At 40.5% G+C, this 22,295-nt stretch overlaps 1 protein-coding gene across 1 annotated transcript in view; it reads right to left on the reverse strand.

Moving 5' to 3' along the window:
- RUNX1T1 (RUNX1 partner transcriptional co-repressor 1) overlaps positions 1-11,521 on the reverse strand; it is a 137,439-nt gene extending 125,918 nt beyond the window's left edge. Inside the window, 3 exon segments of the mRNA XM_032760027.2 lie at positions 10,996-11,052; positions 11,055-11,138; positions 11,313-11,521. Of these exon segments, the coding sequence (XP_032615918.1) occupies positions 10,996-11,052; positions 11,055-11,138; positions 11,313-11,433 (262 nt within the window). The 5' untranslated portion in view covers positions 11,434-11,521.
- Positions 11,522-22,295: the final 10,774 nt, after the last annotated feature.

Genomic DNA, 22,295 nt, shown 5'->3' on the forward strand with positions numbered 1-22,295 from the left:
TCATGTTCTCACTCATAAGTGACAGTGAGAGTTGAACAATGAGAACACATGGACACAGGGAGGGGAACATCACACACCGGAGCCTGTCGGGGTGGGGGGAAAGGGGAGGGATAGCATTAGGAGAAACACCTAATGTAGATGACAGGTTGATGGGTGCCACAAACCACCATGGCACATGTATACCTATGTAACAAACCTACACGTTCTGCACATATATCCCAGAACTTAAAGTATAATAAAAATAAAAATAAAAGATGGGGTGTTTTGTTTGGAGCGGGAGGTGGGGGTGGGGGTGGATTTTGCTTTTGTTTTATTGTATGTTTTTTAGTTGCCAAAACTTATAAGCCAAAATATAACAGCAATAAATTGTGCATTCTTTGACAAGAGAACACCATTAAAGCGACGAAGGTGGAAAGAGGTTGAGAAAAAAACAACATGCTGTTGGAACCAAAGATTTCACTTTAGTCTCAGCAGTGAAATGTTTCAGGACAGTTTTAAGTAAATCACTTGAGTTCAAGGCATGAGCTGTCAATAATTATTTAACAAAGCATTAGAAAGTACCCCAACTGTTCCAGACTCCCACTTTCGAAGGTCTTACAAACCAGCAGAGAAGTCTGAATTGCAGGGATGATAGCAGAGTTGGATGTAGTAAATTCTATCTTTGGGGAAGAAGGGTCATGAAAGTGTCACCAGAGGCTTAGGAGAGGACAAAGTGAGCCAAGCTTGGCTTCCCTGCAGAAAGAGCTTAGGTGTCCAAATGTGAAGCAACCCAGGGTCTTAGAGAAGGCTGAGAGAGAGAGGTCCAGGAAAGGCCTGGCAAAGCAGGGTGTCATTTGTCTTCAACATCCTCATATCCCCCAGTGTCCATCAGGGCCAGATTGTCTATTAAGCATTTGCTGAATGAAGAAGCAGCCAAAGAGAGACTACTGGGGTTTAGAGAAGAAAGTGATGAACAGTTCCACAGTCATCAAGTCAGACACCAAGAAAAAGCAACCCTTTACTGAAGGTTGTGCTTCACACATATCACGTCATCCTCATGACCACCCTATGAGGCCATGCCATTATTATCCGGATGAGAATTATTTCTAGATGAAAAGGGTAGCTAAAGGAGATAAATGGTAAAGCACTTGGGAGTTAGGTATCTTCATCACTATACTCCACTGCCTTCTGGCAGGGAAGAGCAGCATCACTTCCCCCTGGAAGGGCAGAGGCCCAGACCAGTCAGCCTGGGCGACACAGGCACAAGATTTGTAAAATGACTCAGAGTACCAAAGGACATACAGCAAAAAGGCTCCTTCCACCACTACTTCCTGGCCCTGCTTTCTTCCCTAACAGCAAGCACTATTGTCAGATTCTTGTATATACTTGCACAAGTAGAATTCTATGCATTTTTTTGTACAAACATAGCATTCTACAGACATTCTTCTGCTCCTTGCTTTGCTAATTTAATGATATATCTCAGGAACAATTCTGTATCAACACACATAAATGTTTCATTCTTTAAAAAAAGATTGATTTTTTTATGCTTAATAACTAGTTCTTATCAAGCATAATTCACTACAGAGGGAGAAAGTCTTAAAAAATCCAATTCTGACAGATTTTAGAACAAAACCACAAACTCCAAATATGGTTAAAGTTCAAAAAATAAAAAATTGCCAGCATGTTTTTAAATTAAATGTTATCAGACAAAACAAGATAAAGACCTTGAAATAATATTATCTTAATGAACCATATCCTAAAAGTCCTCACCCAGGTAGATTTTTTTGTTGTTTCTTCCAATAACTAAAATCTCTCACATAGGGGACAACTAAGAGTGAGTAATAAGGATTTAAGGCTCTTTAACATGTTAAAGAAATTCCTTTACTTTTCCAAAACAACTCCTCCATTTAAAAAAAGTATGGCTCAGCACATGATAGTATTTAGTTTACTATCTGTTAATTGTAAAATGGATAGACATTTCTATTAAACTCAGTAGATTTTAATGCTTTTTTTGTTCTTTTCATTTAAAGTAGATTTGAAAAATATCATTACATAAAAAAGTATTTGGTCTACAGACAGTGCTTGGGGTACTGAACAAATGAATCTAGATTCAAAAGCACCTTTAAATAACCACGCTCCCTCTTCCTCCAAGAGCACTGAGCCCAAGACTGAGGCCTGCTGGTTTATAAGCACTGCTTTCATCAGCTACTCCTTAACTCCATATGCTGTCATCTCTACCTTCTCTCCTTCTTACCATGTTAGAATTAAAAGAAGTTTTATAAATTATTTTACAAACAAAAGTCCAATGTTTGAAATTTATAAAGCAGGCTGCAGTGGTCAAATGGGAAGTTAAGGGTCCCAGAACCCAGCCCACCTGACCACTTTGCATTCTCCTGCATGGCCTAAGGGCACCTGCAAAAGAGAAACTCAAAGAACAGTTTGAAATCTGTGGAAAGAGGCAAAACACACGAGGGAGCCAAGTCCTAAAGTGGTAAATAACAGATCTTTTATGTAACAACCACATTTAAGGAACACCCACCACTTGACAGCCCTGTCACCATCTCCGAAAGGCAGCTGGGACCACCAGAAGCCCTGGGACCGAGGTCTCCAAATGGATTCTGAAGCTCTTCTCTAGAAGCTGTCATTCTATGAGTCTGGGGTAGGGTAACAAAGCTGCCTCTAAACAAACACCTGAAGTGATTCCCAGCTTCTGGCAAGTTAAGAGCCCTTGATACTAAATCCAGGTTGGTATTAATAACTTCCCCCTCTCCAAACCCACTGCTCTATCCAAGTGCTAATTATTTTTCCTTTGCAATACCTCCTGCCCCTGCCTCTTCCTTCTCATCCCACAAACCCAACGCTGGTCATCCTTCTGCAATATCTAAAACCTAAACTGCAGCAACAAGCTTCCCACCTGGCCTTGGCCTCCAGTCCATCTGGCCCCTCACATTAGGACCAACTCTTTGCAAACATAACTGTTATTGGGTGCAGGGGTTCCTTTTGCCTAGCTCAATTTTTATTTTAACCTTGGTTTTATAAACATCTATTTTATCATGGACTCCTCTGTTCAAAAGAAGTACAGCTAGAAAATCAAATATACAAAGCAATTTAGTATAAAAGCAGAGCTATTCTGGTTTTAAGTGGTTAGGGGATGGAAGACCCTGTGCCCAATCTGGGTACCCTCCATGCCACCTCCCAACCCTGAGGCACTTCACAGGACACAGCTGAAAAATGTCTGGTGAATTCAGAAGTTGAAGCTTAAATCAAAATGCTTGATATTCAAGACATTTATGATCTTTCTGCTCTCATTTCCCACTCATCACCCAAGGGCCCTTTTTGCTGCAGCCACAGTATTAATTTATTCTCTCTCCACCCCTACTCCACCCCAATACTCCTCCAAAGGTCTTTTCCACATCTAGGCTTCTGCACTCCCTATTCCTATTGTATAACTTACCACAATCCTATTACAATAACTTTGCCTTGATGAATCCTACCTGTCTCAAGACAAGCTTAAATTCCAATTCACACCTGCCTCTAAAATCTCACTTGCTGTACCATTTAATTGGTAACTGATCAAGCTCCACCATCTTTGTAGCTATTTAATTTGTCCTAAGTGAGTTTATCATTCAGTGGGAACTGAGCCGACTACCTGCTTGTGTCTACACCTAGCACACAGCTTTACACACAGAAGACATTTACTAAATATTTATCCATGTACTTCAGATTCACTCCCAAGAGTAAACATTTTACTTTTCTATCAGATGCTGTAAAAGGTGTCTTTACCATGGCTACCAAAACAGCATGTGACTTTCTTTATAAGTAATCAAATCAGGTTTAATGGGTTGTTCATTTTATTGCTCTTCACCTATATTTTCCTCCAGTATTTTATACCTGCTCTCTCGAGCCAACTCAAATCTTAGGCACATCAATGGAGACTGATCACATTAACTCTTCCTTTAGACATGAACTGACCTACCTATTTATTTAAACAAAAGGATGAGAATTCATTGTCCACATTTGTTTCTCATCAGAGGTCAAATGCGGACTTCATTTCTAAATAAATCTAGCTGAACCAGAGAATGAAAATGTGTGACAGGCGGGCAAAGGAGCTGTGGAGTAAAGGACACTCCTTGTGTGACACATGATAAAAGTTACAGAATCCTAATAGTCACTTAAAAAGAACACTTTCACAGGAAAGGAGGATTACTATGTCAGTCTGATAAACACCCAGTTCCAATCCCAATATCATCTGCTGTTCTTCCCAGCTGTGTTTGCTCATCACTGTGTACATAACATATGCACAGACTCAGAAAATAAGCTATTGGTTTTCCATGACCTGTCTTACAGTTCACATGCCCCTGTATCTTGAGGTTAGGGAAAGGGGTATAGTACTTCTAGTTTAAGCTAGTCTAATCAACTTCCCAAGACTGCATTTAAAGCACAGCTTGTACCACGCTTATAACCAGTGGGGATGACTTCCTAATTTCTGATACTCCACTTGTCAATGTGCATTTGAAGTATTTTCCACAATACTGCTGTGCTATTTCCCTGGCACCATGATCTGTGCCAACCCTTTTAGGTACCATTATTGATCTGCTTTCCTAATATTAGGCTCTGGTCTCCTCACTAAGTGTTACTAGGTGGATTCTCCAAAAAGTCTAGTGGAAGAGTCCTCCCAGATACTCTTTATAGTAACATCTCACAGCTAGTTCTCTCTCCTAGTGCTCTAATTATCTCGTCACACGGCCATGTCCAGCTCATTACTGCTCTGACACTGTTTCCCTTCATATTATCAGTGGCCACCCATCTCTTGAGCTTCTTTAGACAAATTACCATTGCTGCTAATATTTTATCTAATATTTCTCTGACATAATATTCAACCCAGTTAGTACCAACTAAGAGTTCACTGTATATATACTCTTAAGACATTCTCCTTTGTGGCAAAGAACTTCAATTTGACTTCCCATTGAACTCTGAATACCAATGCAAAAATTTTCTATAGCCTACAAAGCAACAGTGCTTCCTCTGGCATCCATTTCTAATGTCAGATGAAAATAATATTACTTCCAAGCCAAACCAATCCCAGACATCCTAGTAAACAGCAAGTTTCTACTGTCATTTTGGATGATGAGGAAGTGCTCACCTTGATCAAACCAGAAGAATGCCAATAACTCTTAAGTTCAAAAGAAACCCTAGCCTGGGTTTACTATTTATAACCACCCAAATTAGAATCAAATCTCTAATAATGTCTATATTTTAATCACCTACATCAGTTTTACAAACTAAAGTACAAAATCAATAGGTAATAATTGAATTACTTAATTATTTTAGAGGCAACAGCAAACTATTTCTTCAGACAAAAAGAGAATTGTTTAGTCTTTCTTGAGATCTGATTCCTAGCCAGATGATAATGTGCCCATGTTCAATTAAATAAGCTGCTACCAGGTTCTCTCCAAAAAATGGCTTAAAGAGGTCATTTTCTAAATTTTCCAAGTGAAGCGAGTCCAAACTTTGAGACCGGGGGTATGGTGAATGCCTGCTAAACACAAGCAACCCCATCCACCTCAGCCCCTAGACCCTCACTCCCACCCCTAGGTGCTGAGTTCATCATCTTGTCCAGTAACTATGAAGGGAAAGCATAAAGGCAATTTTCCTTGGACAAGACCCAGACTCTTTAGTTCCCTCCTCACTACATAAACAGATTTATTCCTACATCATTCACCTCTGAAAAAGGAATTGTAAAAACAAAAATTTCAGACAATCACCTAAGATTTAGGATAGCTATGGAAAGAATGGCTCCCTAGTCCATAATGGCTCTTCTTTATGATGGAGAAGACTGGAATGATAGTAATATTCCACACTGATCCCTTTCCCAGTTAGATGAAGATTTATAGTGTCACCCACCCCTATCCCTGAATTAAAAAAAAAAAAAAAAAAAGGTTTTTTGTTTTTTTTTTCACTCTCCTAACCCTGGGAAAGCCCCAAAGCCTACTTTCGGTATCACACATAGACTTATCCGTATGAGAGCTGGGAAGCCTAAGAATCACCAAGTCTGCCCTTCATCTTCTGAGAAATTTGTCTGAGGGCTGGAATGCACCCCAGGCCACCCAGCAAGTCAGTGATTGAACTGGAAAGGGGACTTCAGTTTGCCTATTAGTCAAGCGACTGCACACAGACACCAGGTCCTTTTTTTTTTTTTTTCTAATATGGAGAAAGCTTTACACTATGAAACTAGTTACAAACTCTTTTTTTCCAGCAGTAAAGGTGGTGTACAAGTCCTCTAACCTTATCTTAAGAGGTAACCAGGAAGTTGAACCTGGCCAACTGGGAAATGCTGAGATCAAGATACAGTGGAGTGACCAAGTAGGTAGGAACAAGACCCAAGAACTAAGGACTGGGCAGAAAATCACTCCAGCATACTGGATAAGTTCAACAATGACAACAATAAAAACAGATTAAATCCTCATGGCCTCAGTGCAGTGTAGAATGAAGGTATTCTGATGCAGGAACAGAATTTGGTAATAGAGAAGCCTGGATCAGGTGGTACTAAGGAATATAGACTAGCACACACTTGTTGGTGTCCAAGGATATGTCAGCTAGAAGCCAACCCTGATTCCTAAGTGGGGGTGAAGAGGGGAGAACTGAAAGAAAACAGTGGATGAGTAGATATGGCCACTGAGGAGAATATGCAGCCAATTATTCAGAGAATAAGGTCCTAAATAATTACTAAAGCTCAGGCACAAAGTAAGTCATTAATTTGGGGAATACAAAGAAACCTCAATTTTCTAAATTGGGGCGAAAGATCAAGCCAGAAGAGTAACCATGGCAAGAGTCTCAGAGCAATGGGCTGGAGTTCTTTGAAATGAAGAAAGTGAAACACTGGTTAATCAATTACTTAAAATCAGTGATGAGAATGTATATGAAGGTTAGTTAAGGACAAGCTCATAGTAGGTCTCTAGTATTTATCAATTCCTCTCCTCTCTCCCAAGACCAACTAAGTAGCAGCCCTCAAGAGCCCTGAGCACACTTAGAAGTGGTCTGTGCCCCAGGTGTTAAAAGATTAATGAACCCAGTCAATCACATTCCCCAAGGCACTTAGAGGTGCTTAGATTGCTGGAGACACAACGGGAAAACTTCACATTTGTGCCCTCTGCATTCCTCTTCTACAAGATCTATATTCTAAAGGCCCTATTCATCCAAATAGTGATTTGCTTTAGAGGCCTCGATCAATATGAAACCTACCCAAACAAATGCCTGCTTTATTCCTTCATGCATTACTTTATAAAGGTAATCACAATTAGAACTATTAAAGGAGATTATTTTAAGTTGGTATCTCTTGGTCCTTGAAAATATTAGTAGTTGTAGGTAACACTGACAGTTTTAAACTCTTTCGAACAAGCAGGTCTCACACTTTAAACATCAACCACGGGGCATTACTTTACCAGTAGTTCTGATGTAAGAGCCTGGACATGATTTCATCAAGTATGAACATTTCAAAAAGAGGCACAGGAATCTCCCCTGTTGGTGTCAAGTAAGGTACCGTGGCTTCAAAAACAACTCTCATTAGAAGATCACATCCCAAGTGAAGGGATTATGTCTGTGAATAACTTTTTGTACACTGATATGCGATTCAGCATCTTTTCTTAAAAGTGTCAGAAACTGGTGCTATATTAGAGGAAATAGCCACATGATGCCCAGCTCTCTTTAAGATATGCCAGGACGACATGCCATACTGAACTGTTTTCTGGGCTTGAAATTGGAAATCGCATTCCTTAAAAGCATTCTTCTTTGGTTGGTTCCATACATGTATTTGCAAATACTCACATTCAACACTGTTCTTCAAACTACCTCTTCTTTTGAGTTGATGTTTTAGAAGAAACATTGCATTTGTTAATATCAAACATGCTAAGGTGTCACTGTGCCTGTCTTCCCCTTTATACATTCTTGAAATATTTTGAGTTTATCTGTGAAGAGTGTGTCTAGCAATTCACATGTGAAGCCACAAACTTAGCTAATTGATCCTCAGCAGTGATCAGGTCTCACCCCAGACAAATTACTATAGCCACAAGTCCACCAAACTGCAATCTAAGGTTGAGTCAGTATTGAACCTCATTCAAATTTCACCAGTCTTCCTTCTAGTTTAATTCTCTCTGCCCATGTTTTATATGGATAGCATTGCCATTCACTTTCTTGTTATAAGGACGCAGTATTATTTTTATTATGATTATTTAAGACATCTTAAGAGTTTCCTTTTTAATTAAAACTAGATAATTTTAAAAGAACATGTCTTTCCTAGCAATGTCACTAGTAAAATGCATCCAATTTTTCTCTACGTGGTGCTTTCCCTGTCCATAAAACTAATTTGATTAGCAGTACTATAGAAGCTAAAGCTTTTGTATGCAGGCACTCAAGCATAATTTAATCATTTTATTTAAGCATGGAAAAGATTATTCTGAAAGCCCTGTTAGTAAAATATCCCTGATTAGTTTAAACTTACATTTGCAGGTATATTAAAGGTAAAATAAATCTCAGAATGCTCAGCAAGGAACAGTGTTAACTTTGTTACAATAGTCCGGCAGTAAGTTAAAAATTGTAGTATTAGAGAATGTAAGGAATAACTATCTGATTTTCAATACATGTATTTAAACAGGTTATTTTAAAATAAATTTTGTTTTGTGTGAACCCCTTTTTATTACCAGGATTTTCACCTATGGAAGCCTCTTTTATAGTCAAACAAGATGAGGTCTTAATTGCATACTACCATTTATCTGCTGAGGATAAAAGTGCCAACAAATGAAAATGCACATTAGGCAAGAGATTGTCAGAATAGAAAATTTTTTATTTTTTTATTTTTTTGTTTTTTTGTTTTTAAATAACCCACTCACATTAACAAAAGACTGCAGTAGCTTCCAAATTATAGGTTGTTATTTTTAGTGGAAGTAGTTCAATATTCATATTGGAGCAGATGTAGCAGTTTAACAAAACAGCTCTTCAAATCCTGCACAAATTGAAAACAGGAAAACTGATTGCATTTTCTCTTATCACTTTCCTTTTCTGAATTGACACTTTTGGCCTTCTGAAAATTTACACATGGCTTTCATCTCAACAGCACCTGCTGATCAAATAGAAACCTAACATTTTCATGAAAATGGTATAAAGGACTAGTTTTGTTCTAAACACTGTAAAGGGCATCAGTTGCCTACTTGATGGCAACAATTGTCATGTATAAGCCATAGTCATAATAGATTTATATTTTCATAAATTTCTTTAACATAAAAATATGTTAAGTCCCTTCTGGTTTTGTTTTTTTTTCATATTCACTCTCTGTATGGTTCAAATTTCTTTGACTCAATGTCTGCCTAATACTTAGTTTTGTTATTTAAAGACTGCAAAATGTGTGAAAGGGTAAATTACACCAAGAAAACAAATACTTAGTATTTCTCTGCCTTTGCTTATAATACACATATTTATCTATATAAATTATTGTCTATGCATGCACATGAGTGTAAAATACACACATCTCACTTTCTATTCAACCCACTATCGCTTCTCAGCCTTTTGGCTAAGATCAAGTGTATTCCACCCACTAAAAGAAAACTGGAAACAAAAAGTCAGAGTCAGTCCCTATTTTTGAAGGGACCTTACACATTATTTTATGAGCTATAGATTTAGCAGGTACCTGGCTGTTTCAGTACGCCAGACTGGAAAAGAACGAATGTCACTCATGCAACAAACTGGTCACCTAGTGACCGACCACTCACTGTAAATAATTCCAGGTAAAGGTAAATCTTGAAAATGGGTATCCTTCTATACAAAATATGCAAGATCAATGGCTAGCATGCTTTTCAGACTTTTAAACATGCTCCACATATTTCTCTGTAATATCCAATTCTGAGTGAAATTAAAGATGTTCCTAAGACATGCTATCTGCTAGCTTCTTAGCCAAAAGAGCTCTACCCTTTCTGAAAGATTCCAGGCTGTCCTTTCCCATTCTGTCTCGGTGATAAGGTAACCTGAAGGCAGAAATGACATACAGTAATATATGTGCCACTCTGGCCAGTTGGTCTGTGAATTTCGGTGTTTCATCATGCTCACTGAGGCAACAGCAAACCTGAAATGTCAATATGTTCAGTCAATGGAAGTAAAATAATGGGACTCTATTGTCTTTCCCAATCGATCTGCTGCTGTCAACAAGGAAACATGCCCCCCTGGCTTTAAACAAATTTTAATTAGGCTTTTAGTTACTGGATCATATCTATCTATCTATGAAAACACCTATTTTGACAATGTGTAGAAGGCAAAACAACCATTTTTTCCACTTTCCTTCATTTTAAGAACCTTCTAAAGTTGATATTATAATGTTTCAAATATTGAGTCAATAAGACATGTTTTCTCCTTTTTTTAAACTAGCTCCAACCAAAAGATTTCATGGTTCAAATCCAAAATACAAATCTACCTAACAGACTTGTAGTGATTTTTTTTTCTCCTGTAGGCTGAGTTGAGCCATACTATAAAATCAACTAATTCCATATTAAAAGTAGACTTCATTTGCTTTTCTTACTCATTCAAGTACCGTTAGCATCAATTTATCACGCATTTAAAACAAGTCACACAAAACCAAACATTAATGATCAATCCCAAAGCCTGTACCCTCTTTTCTCAGTTCATCAATCCTAAATGCAAGGGGTAAATGAAACTCCTGTTAAAATCAGGGAGGTGCATGGTGCTGAGAAGGGTAGGGGGTTGTCAGGGGAGAGGAAATAAGACATTTTAAGTCATCCAAATTGCACCAAAGTTCTCTAGCCCTTCCTTCCACCAAAAGAGAGACAGTCCCACCTTAAAATAAAAATGAACTAATCAAGTTGTTAAGCAGCTTTGTCTCTCCCTTCTTCATCTAAAGGCTTCAGCGTCCAGTCAATAAATAATCTATTGTTCCCCCTTTATCGAGTCTCTTTAAACCTATTCAGACTGGCAAAACTAAACCCAATTAAAGATAAGGCCCTCCGGTATTCTCACCTCGGTGAGTCCTGTCTGGATAGCAGAGGTGATGGGAGATAGCGTCAAGGCCAGGGTAGATGCCTCCTCCTCACCCCGCACAACAAAAGGCAGATTTCTCTTTCTCACTCTGCTAATCTTTAAATGTAAATTCTCTCCGCCAGCTAAGAGGAGCGACAGATAACATGTTACATCTTCACTTCTCCTGGTCTTATCGACTTCTGAATCATTTGGAAAGGGAGAGAGGGAGAGAGAAAAGCCGCCTCCCCACGCCCCCCTTCCTCCTGGCCACCCCTCCTTCTCCCTGCTCGCCTCCCTCCCCTGTTCACGGAGATTACCTTCTGGCAAAGGAGCGCGGGAGAGCGGCCGCGGCCGAGGCGGCACCCAGACCGCGGCTTTGTATTCATTAAACACACATTGGAGCTTATCAGAAGTAAAAGCCTTGTCAGGATGGCACATTGTGTGTGAGTGAGTGTGTGAGCGCAGGAGGGAGAGGAGAGAAGCCAACGTGCATCAGGGTGATTACAATATCAGCAGGGCCCAGATGGAGGCAGGAAAATAAACAGAGGGTGCGTGTGAGACGGAGCGGGAGAGGGAGGAAAAGTAGGAGAGGGAGAGAGAGAGAGAAGACAGAAAGGGACAGGCAGGAGGGAAGGAGAGACACAGGCAGGAGGGAAGGAGGGATGGAGGGGGCGGGGGCTCAGACCCCAGGATGGGGCCAGAAAGTGGGGGAGAGCTACCCTAAGGCTAGCTGGGAATGAGAAGCAGGCTAGAAGTCGCCTGCATGCCCCAATCTGCCCCTACCACCCAAAGAAGGGAGGAATCCAGCAAACTGTATTTCCCTGCTCCAGGGCTAGGCTGGAACATGTTAGAGATTCTGTCAAGGTCAGAGGAGGATCAAGAGCTCTCTTTTGGCAGAGCCTAAGGAGACAGTCGCCATCTCACCTCCATCCAAATAGCCACATTTTGCAAAACAAACCTACTGAGTCTATGGGGCAGTTAAGCAGCCTTCCAGACCAACCTCAAGTCGGAGTTCTTGTCCCTTTCTTTGCTAACCCCAATACTCCTAAATTCCAGCCCCTGCACACTCACACATGCAGAGACATAAAATAGCTCCTGTCTCTGAACTTCAATGTGTCCCAGCTGAAGGCTCCTGCAGCCAGCATCATTGTGATAAGGAGGAACACTTGTGATTGGTAGCTACAGGTGACTCTTAGAGACCTGCTCCACCTCCAGAAATTGTGTTGGGGGAGGGGGCTCCTTATGTGTGCATCTGAGAGTCTATTTTGGAGGTGGGAATCTGAAATTGAGGCAATCAATCTCGGCTTGAGCTGCCTCATGGCTCTTCACCCACCCAGAGCCAGAGAATCAATCAGAGAACAAGCAGGGCTAATGCTCGTCCGTCAGTCCAGAGTTCATCCCCCTCCCCAGCAGGGTCAGGAAGGAGACACACCTGAGTAGTCCCTTGGGAGTCCCTTTTCACTTTTAAATACACCCATCAGACAATGTGAACATCTGATCAGCTCCTTAATGGAGTGCAGATAATGCAGCAAAGGAGGTTATTTTATTGGGGGAGGGGAAGTATTTGTGTTTCAAGGCACTGAAGCTTGGTTAAGAAGCTCTCACTACAGCATGAAGAGTGAGTTCAGAATGAAGGAGCCAATAAACTACACAATTGTTCATGGTGTGCACTGTAGCCCTAGCTGCTGTGAAACTTCAGGTTATAAAATAGTTCATGCATGGGGTCTCCATAGAAAGGAATAAAATGGGGATGGAGGGTAAGGCTAGTGAGTAGAAAAAAAAAAAACACAGAATAGCAAGAGAACTAGCCCCTGCCTTTTAAGGGAACCAAATTTTAAGAGGCCCTTTAGAAAATGAGGAGAAGCATTGTTTAATCAAGCAGTCCCCTCCAAATCACTTGGCCAAAAATCGGTTTTATGTGTAGTTGAACAGCACCCCCTCTCCCCTACCCCACCCAAACACACACACACCAATGTTCCAACCCCAAGAATAGAATTAAAAGAAATTTGATAGGTAACACAAAGTGAAAAAAGCTGGGCATAGGTGGGGGAAGGGCATGTGTGAAAATCTTGTCATGCAATGAATGTCAGATAAAAAGGGGTCTGCCACAATCCTCCAGTAATCCAATAATGTGGAAAACCTCATGGTATCACTGGGACGAGAACAAGGTAATATTTCTCCATAAATCTCCAAAAAGTGACCAGGTTCAATAGTTAGAGAAGGGTGCAAGGATAGGAAGTAAAACACTTGGCTGGCTACATTACAAAATCAAGTGAGCTTTAAATGGGTGAAAATCTGTCATTCTTACATGTTTTAAATTTAATAACAGATTTCTGGCGTATCACTTTAGCTCTCATAAAAGGTCACCTTTCACCTTTTCTCTAGCTATTCTGGAAAAATGCATTCAGAGCAACCGAAAGCAACCACACATACTCCCACCCTTTATTGCATTTTAGTTAGATCAGTTTGGACACAGACTACATACAAACACCTAAAAATCCAACAAAACTCCAGAGGAAGAAAAATACAATTTACAAGTGCCCACTGATTTTTCCATTACATGTTCTTTTAGGAAATGCTATTTAAAAAAAAAAAATTGCATTACTATTGCTTTCAAACCCAGAAAAGGTTTGCTTTTTTTAAAAGGGGCATCCCAAATACTAGAGGCATAAAGAAATCTGTTGAAAAGCTAATCTGCCAGTGGTCTTATTTTGTAAATGCACAGTATTTCTATTAGTACCTTGTTTGTTCATTGACTTTTGGCTCACAGTTATAGAAAAGATCAACCAATTCTCAAATGGGAAGAATCCATGACTCTCTTCCAAAGCAAACACTTTGCTGCAAAGCTTTCAATTAAAAGAAAAAAACAGCAATACAATAATCAAGAAGTATAATCACAGAAGTGTACAACAGAAAGTGGTTTCTATAATCACAGCTGTCTTAAAGTCCAGGCTAGAGACTAGAAATCTTAATTTCAACTAGTTCTTTTCTTAATAATAGGTTACCTTCCTATAAAAGCAAGAAGTCCATCTGCCCCAGGCAGATAAGTTTTGAAGCATTAATTCAGATAAAAATCTAGCATTTTCTTTCGTTCTTTGAGTATGTGAATTCTAGTGTGCTATAATGTGAGAATTCCAACATATGACCATTATGGCATAATATCTCATTGCTCAGCTTGTCATTATTTCATTTGTAATTCTTATGTTAATTATGTTCATAATTACTATAAACAGATGTGGTAGACATTCATGTGACCTTTTATTGCAGAATGCATTCTTCACTCATTTTGCTTTAATTTCTCATGGATACAAAGCTGAAATGCAGGAAAAAGAAAAAGCCTTTCCAATTTTCCAATGTTTTATATGCATAAGCTAAAACAGAACCTACCTTCTACTTCATCTGCATTTCAGAATATCGTAATATTCTTAATGTTTGAGCTGCTTTATATAGCACATTTCTAAATTGCACACTGAACCTCACTGCTGCTCACTAAATTGTAGCTATGGATGCCAAACAAAGGCTAACATCCATGTCTAAGTTGTTTGTCTTTTTTTTAATATCAAAGGTTAATGCAGCAGAATTGTGCTTCAAAACCAAGTGCCTAGCAGCTACATAGCGATTTATTCACTCAGAACTCAACCATCACCCTCTTTACATAAAACACATTTACAATAAAATCAGTATGGATTTCATTAGCTGCAAACCTCCTCGAATTTCATTTCTTTGGCCCTAATCTATAATTAGTCTGGACAGACAGGTGCAAACCCTTCTCTTCTACAGATGGCTACTGGAAATGGTGCAAAGTAGCTCCTTCTGTTTAAACAACACAGAGATAACCTGCTCTGTCTTATCACTTACAATTACCTCCATTAAACTAAACTAATGTTTGCTTTAATAAAATGTTCACTGTTCTTTAAACATTATTTAGGAACTCTTATATTAATGGCTGTGGAAAAAAAAAAGTGAAGTTGGAAGGTGTCTCTAGATAATTATTATTTATTTATTATAAATAGCTTATTCTGGATAAAATGTTCCCACTGACAGATAATATTCAGGTTCACAGAGGTGTTTTAGTTGATTGAATATTTGTTATTTTGCATAAATAGAGTCAAATTTGATTTTTAAAAGGCAAACATAATTTAACAAGTTGGGGGAGACAACATTTTTCCTGAATTTACAAAAAGAGTTTAAATTTTTTTCTTACAGATTTTAAGTTATTAACATGTAGAAATTAAAATCCTTATTATTTTCAAAGGATATTTATGTTAACTTAGTTTTATGCATTTGTTTAACTTCTGATAGATTATTCTCAAAGTTGAATGAGTTCATTCTTTTAAGGCACATCTTAAAAATTAACTATGAATGTAAGTGCACTCCGCAAGCACATGGTTAAAAGCAACTCCACTCCATAATAAATAACTTCTATAAAGCCAGAGCTCACTTCTCCCTGCTTCTGCTATCAATAAAGTCTGTGGATCACTATATGATGAATAAGGTGTCCATAAAACAAAGAACCTTTAAATGCCCAAACAGCAACAAATAAATAGCCTTTCTCACTGAACTTACATAACTTACAGTAATAGACTCCAGCAAAATGCAACTGACTCAGTTTTTTTCACATGCAAATCCTGCAGGTGCCAATTTTTCAGACTGCTTTGCTATGAAGGGCTATGTTGCCTGCATAAAACCTCAGTGAAGAAGGCTTTGCATTCAGTGCCTGTCAGCTGATGTTCATATCAAAGAAGTGAGAAACAGGATTTGACAGTGAAGAATGTCCTAAACTGACAACCACTGACCAGCATTCCTATTGGAAGCATTTCTTTCTTGTGATCCTTTTTCAGTGTTTAAAGAAATGCAAGATTTTTTGGCTAAGGTTCGATTTGACAATAAAATAAATTATAATGGCACCTTAAATTTGTGTAGTTCTTTGCAATTTATGACGTGCTCTTTTATCTACAAATATTTAGACTAACACCTCAATGGGAGAGCACATCATCAAATATTAACATCAAGAGCAATATTTTACTCCTCTCAGGAAAAGAAAATTGTGCAAGTATTAGAAAGCTGCAGTCCCATAGCTACAAAAATACTGTCCTTGCAATTTAATAGTGCAATGTATTATATTGCACATAGAATGATTTTTATTAGAAAGGACCTTTTAAAGATCATTTTAACACAAATTATTAGCAGGTATTAATGGACCACAGAGACTAAGTCCACAAAGGAAAATATCATTTCAAAGACTTCTAGTCTGCTTTGAGTTGTACAAACATAAAAGAAAAAAATAGACTGTTTTCTCCACAGCTTTTATTAGGTATAAACTGGACACTGGAGAAACTGAGTATTGAAATTCTCCCATGCAATATTTAGCTTTTCAAATAAAGTCATGCTATCTAGTTTATAATAAAATTATTAATGCCTAAACAAAAATATTTAATAAAAAGTTATCCTCAGTATTTAAAAAGTCTGTTTTTATGCACCCAGTATAAGACTGATTGGTTGTTTTGTTGGAATTTCATCTTTTAAAATAATAAACCAACAAAATATAAAATGCTGAACACAGCACAAGAAATAATGGACTTCAACTTCTTCAGCATCCATCCTGGCTGCAAAAAAGCCTGGATCAAACCAAGATTCCCTGATTACTATTGGGTGAGATTGTCAGACTTCTCTGAAACAAACAAACAAAAAAAATCAGCAAAGGAAAAAAACGAAAATGAAATCAAATAACCCTATCTTTATTATCTGAAAATCATAATAATATTACAAACTAGACTTTAAGGATAAAAGAGGGGGAAATCCGCAGAATTATAAATTTGCTTCTGTGTATACACATCACAGCTGACATAAACACTCAGGTTGGGGCTATGATAGTTTAAGAAACAATGGTGTTTGGTGACCTTTTCTAAATAATTGTGTGACAGGAGAAACTGAGCACAACAGAATACTCACATGGTCAAGGCAAACGCTGCCATAAACTAAAAGGAGGCCCCCAACACTAACAAACCGTTTATCACAGAGAAGCTGGTCAATTTGTATTCTAGGGAGTGTGGACTCACTGGGCACAGACCCAGTTCCACTCCTGTTCTATGCAAAGGAGGGCAATGATAATAAAAGCTACTGAGTGCACTTAAAAATGGTACAGATGTTGAAAAGTAGACTAGGAGAGGGAAAAAAAATCCCTGTAAAACACATTTCAGTTCACACAGAAGGTATAAGAAATGCTTTGGTCAGAAACCCGACCTTTATCAGGAGATAAATCAATCTGCAGCAGCTGCGGACAGCCATTTATATACAGGCCCTGGGCAGATTAATTAAGGAAAGCTAAGTTAAAGATTCAAGGGGGCTCAGAGTTACATTAAGCACATGAAGTTTGTCTGGAGTGGCCTCTCCAGCTCTCCTGGTCTTCACTCCCTGGCTCTGGCCTCGGGCACTGTTCTGCAGGACCTCCTCTACGGGAATCCTAGCTATTCCTTAAAGCGACCTTCTGCAGATTCCCCCAGGAAGCAGCAGCCAGGCTAGGGCACGGTGGAATTTGTGGTGCCCAATCTTCAAGGGTTTCTCCGCTACGCTTTGCAAGGAATGAGGAGACCATGGGCTGCACGGCCACCCAGCCAAATCCTCCAAACTGAAAGGCCTTTTGGGGGAGAGGGGGAGGGAAGGCGGCTATTTTTAGTAACAGTTGTGGCTCACATCCTACTTCCCGGAATCATAGTACTCAAACTTTTCCAAGAGTTGACCGCCCTTACAAAAAAATAAAAAATAGCACATTTCAAAGAAGGGATTTGAGCGCCTTGTGCTGACCTAGCCGCATTTGCTCAAAGCACCCCAGTCAGCGCCAGGTCCGCCCGGGAAAAGAGGTCTGGGTGCGCCAACCAACCCGGTCCTTTCAGGTTCGCAAAGAGGGCAGTGAGCGGCGGGCCCCGGAGCGCGTCTCCACTGGCCCGGGGGCTTCACCAGAGGGGTTCCTGGAAAACGAAAGGAATTATCCGGACGCGGCTCCAAGTCTGGACCCCTTCGGGCGGTAGCTACAGGGCACAAGGTTGTGCTCCCCGCTCAGAAGAAGCGGGCACCGACTCGGAGCCGCGACGGGAACACCCAGGAGGGCCGGGGCGGCGGGGTCCGGAGCGCGCAGAGGTCGGGCGGGGACGACGCTCCCCATCGGCCCCTGACTGCGAAGCCCGGGACCAGCCACGGGCGGGAGCCGCCGTCCGCCTGCTCACCCAGGGGCTTCCCAGTCCAGCACCCCAAACGGCCAGGAGTAACAGGGAAAGTTCGCAGGCAGGCGCAGAGCGCCTGGGTACCTCTAAGAACACCCCCACCCTAGTTGCAGCCGGGTCCCAAAGTTAAGATCCCGCCTCTCCTACTCTTTAGGGCTAAGTTTTCCACCATCAAAACAAGCCTTTGCTTCCAGTTTACAGAAAAAGAAAAAAAAAAAAAAGAAAAAAACCCACGATGCGGGCATAGGGCCACCTGCCAAATGCACTGTGGGCACCTCGATAGGTTGTTTTGTCGGGGGAGAAACCCACTCGTCATCTTCCTGCTCGCATACCGTGACTATGGAGAAGGAAGAAAAATTATTTTTAAAAGACAGTGTGGGGAATATAATAGTAAAAATTGCATCCTCGGCTGACCCGCGAAGTTCAGTGTCATCGCAGACTGGAGTCACCCGCGATGTTCCTCTTTGCCCTGGTGCGTAGTCCTACCCTAATTGAGCGACAAGTACAGCCTGGAGCCTCGCGGTCGAATAATCCAAACGAAGATGACGGTCATCGGAACAGCAATTAATAACAGCCAGGGGCCCATCCCCGCCGCCCGCCCGCCGGCCAAGCCCTCCCGCGGGCACTTACACTGCACAGGGCCGGAGAGTCCCACCATCCGCCACAGGCTCTGAGCTGCAAATAAAACTTCCCGTCGTCTCGGCCGGCCCGCGGGGCGACGGGGCGAGGGCGCGGCGCGGCTTCCCTCGCGAGGCCAGAGTGTCCGCGGCCACTCGCCCACGCGCGCTCGCCACGAGGCCGCGGAGTCGCGCCGCGGAGCGACTACGGCTGCCTGGCGCTGCGCAGAGAGAGCTGCCGTGCAAAAAGCCCGGGGTCGGGGACGCCAGCCAAACGCAACCTCCAAGCAGAGCCCAAGACGTGCGGAGCTCTGCTCCCCTCCTCCCGCCTCCCTCCCTCCCTCCGCTTTTCTGTTGTTGCTGCTGTGGCAGACAAATGTGATGTGGGGCGCAGAGAATTGCCACTGTCACAGGCGGCGTCTGCGTCTGCCTCGCCCGCCCTCGCTCACTCTCGAGGAAGGCGACGCATTTATCTGCAGGGCGGCCGGGCGTCCGCCGGGGAGCAGGAGCGCCGCGCGCTGTGCGCCGAGAGCGCCCGCATCAGGCCGGCTCCGGCGCGCTCTCGCGCCAGGGGCGCCGCGGCTGCTCGGGAGGGAGGCGGCTGCGCGGCCTCTACCAGGTGCAGGGGGGAGGGCCCGCGGCGGGGCGGGGGGGAGGTGGAGGTGGGAGACATCTGTGTCGTGCGGGGGTCACGGAGGTCAAGTATATGTTAACAATGGGCAGGCCCGGCACGCTAGGGCGCGCGGGCTGGCGGGCGGCCTCCCTCCCGGCCTCGCCCTCTCCCAAGCAGGCTGGACGTGGGGTTGGCTCCCTAATGATGCCTTCCCGGGCCGCCAGTTCTCAGGCGGCCCGAGTGCCCTGCAGTAACCCAAGACGACCACTTTCCCCGGCCATCTGGAGCGCTCCCGGCTGCCCTGCCTGTGTCTCATCACTGGCTGAAGAGACAGCTCTGCTAGAAATCAAGCCACTCTCAGATCTCCTCTCTAATCCCCTTCTGTTAGCTGATTTCCAGACTGACTATTTGCTTTCGCATTAGATAATAGCCTTAGAGAAAACAATTATCATTTTCTTTTATTCCCTTTGTTTTTCTACTTCTCCCATAGTATACCATTAAGAGGGACCGCTTTCTATCTCAGGTTTTTGTTAGATGTGTCCCCCTCCCCCAGACATTAATATCAATACTTGGAGGCAGGGTGGGGGGTAGTCCCAGAGGAAAAGATAGGGTGAAAGAATTCCAGATATTTCCAGAGTAAATAAATCATCTCGGTGAAGAGGACTGACAATTTGTACAGAGCCAAAAAAGAGCTTGAATAATAATGAAAATATTAATATGTAGGTCAAATATGATCAGATAATGACTTGCAATGATAAGTAAAATGAAATCTTTTAAAATTACTATGGAACGGTACCCTGCTGCAAATGTTATTGTATTTAGTGGAACTATTTGAAATCCTACTCTGAACCATGTTTTCTCCAACTAGCCTAAATCAATGTAAGATGTCCTGAATACGTGTTTTAAAATCTCATTTTTACAAAGGAAAAAAGGCGTCAGATAGAGTCTGAGTCGGCCTGATGCAGTTAAGAACTGATGAGACATTTGTGGGTTTTATTTTCTGAAGTGCTGTTTCAAATATTTAATAGTGAGTAAAATCCCTTCCCCCATCCTTTTAAACCCAGCTGGAGCTTCCAATTCTGAAGTCTTTTCAGACTCTACTAATTTTTAGCAATTCATTTCCAGAAAACACTCATTGTACATTCTCCCCTCTCCTTGGGACATTTGTCTAATGAATTATAATAGATTAATGAATTGCAATGTTAAGTCTTGGTATTTGATATTATGATGCTCTTAATTTAAACTTCATTTTATCAAGGTGTACATTCTATAATAATTTCTGCATTACAGTTCTTTCTATTTTGTTATACTCGCAAATCTTAACAGCATGAATAATCTTAAACTATAAAATTTTATGTACACCATACTAATGTAACTCCTTTGTGTAGAAAATTATGTCAAAGCTTACTATTGCTCTTAAAAGAATAAAATCATGTTGACATTTTATTATTCTATTACCTGTATTATCTCTTCTGTCCCCCAAATTGAAACCAAATAATTTGGATTCTGGAGGCATATAGTCATCTTTATTTAAAATTTAAAAAATGATACCTGAATCAGGAATGATTCTTGTGAAATAGTATTACTTCTAAAATCATAATTTAAAATGTAGAAAAAGTAAATCAGCAATAGTTTTATGATATAAAAAAGCAGGGACAGAAATAAAATAGAAATGTTATGCTACATTTTTCTTCTGTCTGTAAGTTGTGCCAGTGTAGGTGTAAAATTATGGTAGAAACTTTGAACTTCTAAATCAATGGAAAGTAACTTGCAGGAAATAAAATCAGTATTGTACACAATCGAGATAGATTCATGACACCAAGGCATATTTTGTAAGATGCCACAAACCTTATAGGATCTTCCTTTTTGCTAGTCATACTTCTGGAAAGATAATGATCATTCTTCAGTTATACTTCTTAAAAATTCTCGATTTGGTTTTATATCAGATAGAATATATCACAACTTGAGTTGTTTTCCAAATTCTGATAAAAGCAGTGGAAGAACCTGTATCCTTGAGTTGATGTATAAAGATTATTCAATATATTCCTTAATCCCACTTGCTACCTCCTTGAAAGGCCTGTGTTCTACAAAATGTAGAACATATTTTCCTATAGGGTTTATCCTCGTATTATCTCCTAACTCCTTTATTTGGAGCAAATAATAACTATAGGGGCCAACTCAAGCATAAGATGATTCTTGAATTGCAAAATCTAGGAAAATAAAACATATTAAATGAAAAGGGAGGAACTGGTTGATACTGTGTGGTGCAAGAGTATGAATTACCTGAAAAACAGTACAGGGCCATAAAATATTTGGCTAACCTTAGACTTGGGGTGGCGGATACACATGACAATGTTCAAAACAAAATAAACTATTAATTGATTTTTTTAAAAATCCAAGGAGACAGGATGAATAATAAGTCTTCGTATCTGTACACTCACAGGAAAGATAAGGTTTCTGTACCCTCAAGGCTAGTTTACTAAAAGCAAACAAACAAACAAAAACATGTAAGCACCTACCTACCACAACAAAACCATTAAATTAAAAGAAAAAATACATAATAATGTCTTAAAATATTTTTTAAAACCCTTGCTAACAACTTTATTTTTTCACACTTTAGAAGATATTTTTCTCACATCATCAAATTTTTATTATTGTAAAAATACTGAGTTCTTTCAATTTACAGGGTGGTTGGCTTTTTTTTTTTTTTTCAGTAATGCTGCCTAAGGATGCTTTTTGTTTTCCTTTAAACCAATCCTTTAAAAAAGCAGAGCTTTCAATACAAATTTCAGATGAGTGCTTATTACCTTCTTTAGAGATGTGTGATTCACCTTTCACAAAAAGGAATTC

Source organism: Hylobates moloch, unplaced genomic scaffold (assembly GCF_009828535.3).
Source record: "Hylobates moloch isolate HMO894 unplaced genomic scaffold, HMol_V3 SCAFFOLD_9, whole genome shotgun sequence".
In the NCBI taxonomy this organism is placed as follows: domain Eukaryota; kingdom Metazoa; phylum Chordata; class Mammalia; order Primates; family Hylobatidae; genus Hylobates; species Hylobates moloch.